This window comes from Pediculus humanus, genomic scaffold (assembly GCF_000006295.1).
Source record: "Pediculus humanus corporis 1103172107411 genomic scaffold, whole genome shotgun sequence".
Classification (NCBI taxonomy): domain Eukaryota; kingdom Metazoa; phylum Arthropoda; class Insecta; order Psocodea; family Pediculidae; genus Pediculus; species Pediculus humanus.
This window is the reverse complement of record NW_002987036.1, coordinates 164300-173127: the sequence shown is the minus strand read 5'-3', so window position 1 is coordinate 173127 and position 8828 is coordinate 164300. Positions and strand designations below refer to the sequence as shown.

The following is an 8828-nucleotide window of genomic DNA, read 5'->3' as shown; positions in this document are numbered from 1 at the left end:
GTATAATAATATACCGAAAATGAAAATCTATAAAAAAATTTTAAAGTTATTTTTGTTTTTTTTTTTTTTTTATTAAAGAAAGTAAAATTTTTTAAAAAAACTTAAACTCACCCGCATTGTTTTATGGCAGACGACATTTATTTCGGACATGTTACTGTTGTAACCGAAATTACGATACTGTATAATAATTTAAAAAATTCGATCTATTAAAAGAAATAAACGTACTTGAATTTGTTTACTTTTGATCAAATAATCGAAAACTTGTTAATTAATAATACGTGACGTAAAATTATTAACGAATATTATTACTATTACGTAATTTTTTTGTCGTTAAAAAACCTTTTTTTATACCTTGTTATTACGTGGAAGACATTTTGTGCGTATGACAAAATAATCGTTTTGATTATTTATTCTTGTTAATTAATAATTAAAAAATTAAAAAAATGTCCTTTGTTTTATCTTAAGGGTTAAAAAAAAATATATTTTTATGTTAAATTAAGCCAAAACTTTATTATTAAAAGTTATTTTTTTTTACTTGATTAACCGCCATTGATTTCCTCTTTTTTTTTGGAGGGAAAATTAAAAAGCAGACGATTTTTATTTCTATTTGATACTCTGTGCGACATTTTTAAACCGATGTTTATTTTATAAAATTAAATATGGGTGTTGATTTTGAAAGAACGGTTAAAGATTTTTTAACTTTTTATAAAGTTCAATCGCCGAAAATAACATTTTCATTTGATAATACCGTAAGTGCTTTTAATTTATTTAAAATTTAATTTAAAAAAATTTTTTTTTTTCGACCTGGTAGGGTTAGGTTTGAATCAATCTTATTACTTATTTTACTATTTTAATCAGTTCGCTTGAAACGTTATTACTATTTTTTTTTTTTTTAATCCGCAAAAGCAACATAACAATAATTTAAATGTGTTTTATTTTAAGATTTATAACTCGACAATATTTATAAAACAAGATTTTATAACATTGAGTAAAAAGTATTTGAGTGTTAAGTAATAACATACATTTTTAAATTTTATCATCTATTGAATGCATTTTTCTTTGTTTTTCCCCCCCACAGATTCCAGTCATTATATTTGGTAATGAAGTTAAACCTGTTAAAGGATTAAGAAATATAGTCACTAAATTTTCAAATTTTAAATCTGAAAATATAGAAGATCATGCTGTACTCGATGATTGGTTAGAATATATTGAAACACATTCTGTAGATTTTGATGCTCTTTCAGTCCTGAGGGTAAAATTATTATTATTTTTTTTTCCAAACCATGCAAAATACATTTGACATTTTTATCTAATAATTGAGTGTGTGTTTTAGGAAGTTAATGATTATTTGGAAGACAAAGTATATTTTGTAGGGTACAAATATGGACCAATAGATGTTTTAATGTATTATTTATTATACAATATTTATGTAAGTTTATTTTCGACTTTAAATCTAATCTAACATAATTTTAAAATCAATCCACATATACTTTTTTCTCATTTTTTTTTTCTTTTTTTTTTTTTTTTTTTTCCAGTCCACATTCACATACCAAGATAAAGAAAATTACACATATGTATCGAGATGGTTTAATACAATGCAACATTTAGATAATTTTAAATTGGGAAAACCGATTATTCCCTTTACTAGGTGTTGTTTATATACTTAAATAAATAAAATTATAAAATTATTTATGATAAAAATATTTTTTTGTACTTTTTTTTTCCACACTAAGAATTATTAACACTCCATAATTGCCGATTTATTTAATTATATTAGAAATTCTTTACTGTCAATAAGAACATTTCTTCCATAGTTTTAATAATAATAATGATTTGTAAAGTTATACAAACTCACAAAATAAAATTTTATTAGTAATCGGCAACCATTTTTTGGAACTTTTTCACAATTGTTAAAAGATTTTGTGTTATAAACCAATCATGTAGATGAAAAATTAATAATGATAATAGAGGAAAGTTTTATTAATTATATATGTATACATTAAATTTGTATAATGGAAAACGAATGAAGTAATGCAGAAGTAACATGTATTATCATAAGTAATATTTCCCTTTAAAAATATTTTCTTATCAAAAACTTTTTTGAAACAAAGAAAAAGAAAAAAACCATAAAAAAAAAAAAAAAAAAAAAAGAAGAAAAATGTAACCATTATTTAAAAATCCATAATTTATTAATTAATAATTTTTTTTTTTTTTTTTCATAAAAAATTAACTTAATAATAATAATAATAATTACTGTTAATAATTACAATGTTGATAATTTATTAATGAGTCGTTTAGAATCGTTTAAAAAAATAAATAAATATATATCAAATTTTCACACCGGGGTTTTAAAACATAAATTTTTATTATTATTATTATTATTATTATTATTATTTACAAAGGCCATTCGGTAATTAAAAAAGTAATAAAAAAAATATTTATATACAAATAAAACGTAAAAAAAAAATTAAGCGTTAAGTTATTAAAAAAAAAAAAAAAAGTTTTACTATTTTATACGCCCTTGAGTTTTTTTTTAAAAAAAAGAAATTAATGAAAAATTTGTCCGAAAAAAAAGGGGGACTGGAATGATTAATTTCCATAGAGTAAATAAATATTATTTACTAGATAAAGAGAAATTTATTTTATTTTATTTTATTTTTTTCGTTTGTCGTTTCAAAGATATTTTTCCAAGGTGGGTTTTATTATTATTATTGACCCCGAGGTTAAAATCGGTACTTTTAGGTATTAAAAGAAAAAATAATAATAATAATAATAATAATAATAATAAATCCTTTGATTATCCAGATATCTTAATTTCATTCCAGGTATATAAAAATACACTTTTGATTTAAAATCATTAAATGATTTGAATTGTATAAAGGATTGTAATTAATTTTTTTAAAAAAAAATTTGATTAGACTAATTAATAATAATGTTTTTTACGTAATTTTTTGTTTGTTGTTGTTAATAATAATAATAATAATAATAACTTTCCAATTTTATTTTTTTTACGTTTTAAATAATAACTTATTCATCATAATTACTTAAAAGTAATAATTTATATATATAACACGTTTCACTTACCACCACCGGCGTTAATTATCATATCAATGTTATTATTATCATTTTTATATACTTTTACAATAACAAAACATTTCCAACTTTTTATTTATTTATTTATTTATTTAAATTTTATTTTATGACGTCATTTTGATCAAATTTACGTTGTCGAAATCCATTTCCTCCTTTTTATTTTGTTTATTTATTAGGAACTTGAGAAATAATAATTCACGCGTGTAAAAATGTCTTCCATATCCGTTATACTGTTTCCGGTGTTTTTATTTTCTTATCAACGGATTCGGTGTTATCATAATTAATAATTAATAAAACCTTGAAATGCGTGTCTGTAGATTTTTTTATTAAATTTCCCAACGTTAGAATATTTAAAATTAAAATTAAATTAACTAATTCGTTAGTTATTATTATTAAAAATTTTATGCTTATTGAAAAATTTAATAAAAGTTTTATTTTATCATCATCATCATTATTTATTTATTTATTTATTAAATCATTGTCGTTTTTTTATTTATGTAAAACATTTTAAATAATTATCATTATCGTTCGAAAGGTTTATAAAAGGGAGACAACAACAAAAAGAAAAAACCGTCACGATTTCATTGTTATAAATTTAAGGTTAAATTTATTATTATTAAAATGATGATGATGACGTCAAACCAAGGTTTTACTATGGGTTTTAAATTGTTATAAATAAATAAAAGTTTTGCCTTTTATTATTATTATTATTATTTTAAAAAATCATTTTTTTTAATTTCTATATTTAAAAAAAAAAAAAAATATTACGGTAAATAATTATTAATATTATTTTAAGGTTGAATAACGTGTTGACGGTCGGCCATATTGAAATTTTCTTTTTTTACACTCGAAAATTTGCCTTGAAAATTTTTTTTTTTCCCAAAGTAGTTAATAAACGATTAGAAGTTATTGAAAAGGAAAAAAAAAAGATTTTTTAGTTTTAAACTAATTAAGTTTTCTCATTAACACTATGAAAAGGTAAAAAAAAAAAAAAGTTATGATTGAATGTTTGTGATGACGTTCTCTCTCTCTCTCTCTCTCTCTTTCTCTCTCTTAATAATCTGGTAATACCGTTTTTGGTATTTTTAATATTGGTTAGTTAATTTTATTAAGTAATAATGTAAAAGTTTTCGGCCGTTGTGTCTAATTACACGTTTAAATCTTATTATTTTATTGGTTAATTTCTTCGCAAGATTTTTTTCACTGAGATTTACGTGGAAAATTTTTTTTTTTAAATATTTTTTTTTTTAGCAGAAGACAAAAAATAAATTTTACGATCGAATTGTAAATAAATAATAATAATATTAATAAAGGTAATAATGATGATTAATTAATGATAATAACGATGTAATTATTTAAAAATAATTTTTTTTTTCCTCCTCAATTTTAAAAAGCACGTGGCATTAGATTAAAAATAATTTGTCGAACCTTTTGGATTTTTTTTTTTAAGAAATTTAAAAAAGAATTTGAAAAAGTTGAAAAGAATGAAAAATTTTTTCAAAGGAAATTTTTTAATTTAAGAGAAGAAGAAGAAGAAGAAGAAGAAAAAAATTTCAAAAGTAATTCAAAACCTTATTATCATTATTATTTCATTTTTTTTGTGTGTGTGATAAGTTTTTTTTGATAAGAAAAGAAGAGAAATTGAAAACCTGATATAAAATCTTAAAATTTTTTTTTTGTAGTCAGTTGAAAATTTATGATTTTGGAATGTCTTTCTTATTAAATAAAATAAAAAATTTCTTTTCTTTCTTTTCTTTTCCATCATTGGACCGTGTGCCGCCGCCATTTAAAAAAAAAAAAAAAACTTAAAACTAATTAAAATAATTTTTAAAAAATTTAGTTGTTTTTTAGTACGGAACGTTTGATCTTGATTTTCACGTGTTTCCGTTAGCATTGTTACCAATTTTTTTTTTTTTTTGGTTTGCATTTCCGGCTAAAACCACGACAAACTCGATCGTGTTTGTTTTTTTTCCCCATAAAAATTTTTAACGAAATTATAATGAAAAATAAGCGAACTGGAACTCCGGAAAAAATTTTTGGTTTTCGACGACGGCTAAAGATTTACGATTTTTATATTCTCCAGTTTAGTTTTTTGGAAATCCATCATCATCTTCCAGCCACGATCGTATAAATAAAAAAATTTATAATAACCAGATTTGCTTCTTTTTTTTTTTTGTGATCCCCAATCGCGAGTTTCCATCGGTCTCTCATCAAGGCGTTCTTTTTAATTCGAATTTCAAGTTTTGAAATCGGGGATTCCCCTCAATTTAAATTTTTTTTTATGTTAAAACGTTGAGCCTGATGTTGGCTATTGGCACGTGCACAAACAAAATCACTCCTCCACGTGTTACTTATTTAATTTTTTATTACTTTTTTTTTTCAAGGTCACATTTCATTTGTTTTTTTTTTTTTTTTTCGAATACGAAAACTTCCCATTTTGAAAATCGTTTCTGTTTATGGGCGTTTGTTTTTTTTTTTTTTTTTAAATTATAATATTTAGTCGACGTAATTAGGGATTTCTTCCTGAGGGAATTCGTCAGGAATATCGTGTAAATATTTTGAGTTTTTTTACATTGCGAGTTTCTTCTCTTTTTACTTTAACGTATCTCCTCTCATTCTTTTCGTTTTTTTTTTTTTTTTTTAAAAAAGGGATTTTGAACTTTAACCTTACGAGAACGATCGTGAGGAATCCCAATGAGGAAAAATCAAAATGGCGGCGGTAGTATCGCCAGTGAAAAACATTGTAAAATTTTCTTGTTTTAAATTATCATTTTTTTATTTATTTTTTCCCATGATTAATTTTTTGAAAAATAAAAAAAAAGGAATTCACCGGCCCCTTCTCCTTCCCCCTCCCCTCCCCTCACCTTCCTCCCCCCACAAAAAATTAATTTCCCACGTGTTTTTTTATTAATAATATTTATATATTAAATTATACGAGAGAAAGTATAATAAGTTTTTCTCATTATTCGATCTTTTTTTAAAATCTTTTTTTTTTTTTTTTGTTATGAAAAGTAAAAAAAAAAAAAAAAAGAGACACACGTGTCTTGAATTGAGTTAAAAAAATAAAACGTGTCACCAACACAAAATTTTTTTCATTTCATAATCGTAATAAATATTCAAAGTAATTAACGATATTGTCGAGTTAATAAATATCCGTTTTTGTTTTTTTTTTTCTACTGAACATAAAATTAATTTTTTCGATAAATAAAATATAAATAAAAATTAATTTAATACACGTGTAAATAAGGAAGGATTTTAAAATTTAAATTTTGCGACGTGGTACTAGAAAAACGCTTGGATTTATTGAGTAAAAAAAAAAAAAGAAAAAAAAATTTTTTTCGTATTTATTTATTACCGTCATTTATTTTTATTTTGTAATTGATTTATTTTTGGGGGGACTGGGGGGAAAGGGAAAAGGGGAAAGGGAGGTAACTAATTTTTTAAAAATTTAAAAAAGAAAAAAATTTGTGTAATATTTGTCGTTAGCAAACCCATGATGAACGTTTTTAAAAAAAAAAAAAAAAAAACTAAAAAGAAAATGACGTAAATTGTGTTAAAAATTTAAAAAAAAAAAAAAAGAATTAGGCTTATTTATAAAAACAATGGGTTCAAGTTAAACAGAACGAAAAATAATTGAAGAACAAAAAAGAAAAATGTTTGTTTGTTTGTTTGTTGTTTGTTTTTATTAGAAAAACAATAAAACAAAAAAAAAAAAGCAAATGTTCATCAAAAGAACCATTTTTTTTTCTTTTTTTTTCGTTAGTGGCTCACGGTCGAATGATGTTTTGAAAAAAACGAAAAAATTTTAAAATTTTTTGGCGGGAAAAAAAATAAATGACACGATACCTTTTTTTAATTTTTAATAATAATTCTCGTGATGGCGTTAGATTTTTTTTTCCGAATCGTTTTTAACGATTGTAAGTTGAAAAGTGGCACGTTTATTTTTTTATTATCGTTGTCAATCAATAAATAAATAAATAATTATGTACATATATATTTTTTTTTCACGGATTAATTTTTAACGACTTAATCCTAAGTTGAAAATTTTTTTTTTAAATTAAAATTACCTGGAATTACCTGGATTTAAGGTGTGTAACCTATAAACCGTAGCAAAAAAAAAAACTTTTTCAAAACCTTCTTCATAAATTTAAAAAAAAGGCGTTAATGAATGTCGAATGAAAATCACGTGAAAGAAAAAAATAATAATAATAATAATTTTACAATAAGACATTTAAATTTATATATTAAAACAAAATTCGCTACAGCAGGCAAACAACGACAAATAATTCAAAATTTCACAAGTACAAACATGAAAAACAAGCGAAAACGCTCGCGATAGACAACGATTTCATTTTCATTTTTCTTAAAATTTTTCTTTTTTAAAATTATTATTATTATTATTATTATTATTATTATTATTATTATTATTATTATTATTATTATGGTCACTCTTAAACACGACAAGGCTCTTATTTGTCGGGGTTGTTAAGCATTTATCCCAGGTCTCTACCCGATTCCTTAGGGACAAATACTCGAATATCGGTGGTGCTATTTATAATATTTTCCGAAGAATGTGGGCCGTCCCACATAGTGCGATTTCCTGGATGGTTTCTTCTTTTAGGTTCTTCATAATCTTCTTTAAATTTCCTTTTATTGAATGTGGCATGGCTCCCAATGCTCCCACGATGACCGGAATCGTTTCAGTTTTTGTTCCCCACATCCTGGTTATTTCAATTTCCAAATTTCTGTATTTCAGCCTTTTGTCTGCTTCTTTGGCTGTGGTGTTTTTTTCTGCCGGCACCTCAATTAACTTACACCATTTTTCCCCATTATGCCTGAGTATGATATCCGGTTTGTTTATTATTATTATTATTATTATTATTATTATTATTAATAAATGAACCTTTTTCGTTTATAAATTTTCTTTTAAAGTAATTTCAAACATGATCCCTCAACCGGAAATGCGGTTGTATTTTAGTCATTCGTTTCCGTTTGTTTTCAATCAAATTTAACAAAGAACAAAAATTGTTTTTCTTTATTAATAATTACGTCGTAATAATTTTTTTAAATGACGTCACGTCACGTAATTAAAAATTAATAATAATAATAGAAGAAAAAATTCTGGAAAATTCTTTTCTTTCAAAAGAAAACAAAAAAAAAAAAACAAAAATGTTTATTTAACACGATTAATTAAGTGATTTTAATGGTATGAAATCTGGAAAATTCTATGAAAAAAAAAATTTAAAAGTATGCTTCGAAATAAATAATAATAATAATAATAATAATAATAATAATAATAATAATAATAATAATAATCTATTCGGGTTTAAACGAATTACGTAATTTACACTTTTGTGTACGAAATTTAATAAAAAAGTGGGTTCCAATTTGAAAAAATAAATAAATAAATGGAACAATCGGTATTTATTTAAATAATAAATTACACAAAACAAGGTGTTGAATAATAAATTATTACGGGTAACAAAAAGGCAATTATTACACTTTTTATTATTATCATCAACGTTTATGCTTCCGTATCGGGGGAGAACAAATGGGGAGACATTTTGAAATTTTATTCATTGTTATTATCATCATTTCTTATTATTACTGGAAGTGACTGGAATTTTTTTATTTAGGAAAAATTATTAATAATAAGGTAGAGAGTTAAATAATGAATGAAACGACGACGGTCAATGAAAATTTTTTTTTTTTTTTCAGGGCCGTAAACATTTTTA

The 8828-nt window shown here is 23.1% G+C and overlaps 1 protein-coding gene across 1 annotated transcript; it reads left to right on the top strand.

Moving 5' to 3' along the window:
• Positions 1-659: 659 nt before the first annotated feature.
• Phum_PHUM062680 (eukaryotic translation elongation factor 1 epsilon-1, putative) lies at positions 660-1667 on the top strand (the record flags this gene model as incomplete). The annotated part of the gene is made up of 5 exons (XM_002423444.1): positions 660-749; positions 943-1005; positions 1079-1252; positions 1334-1429; positions 1536-1667. 5 exons carry the CDS (start codon positions 660-662, stop codon positions 1665-1667), a joined length of 555 nt encoding a protein of 184 aa, XP_002423489.1.
• Positions 1668-8828: the final 7161 nt, after the last annotated feature.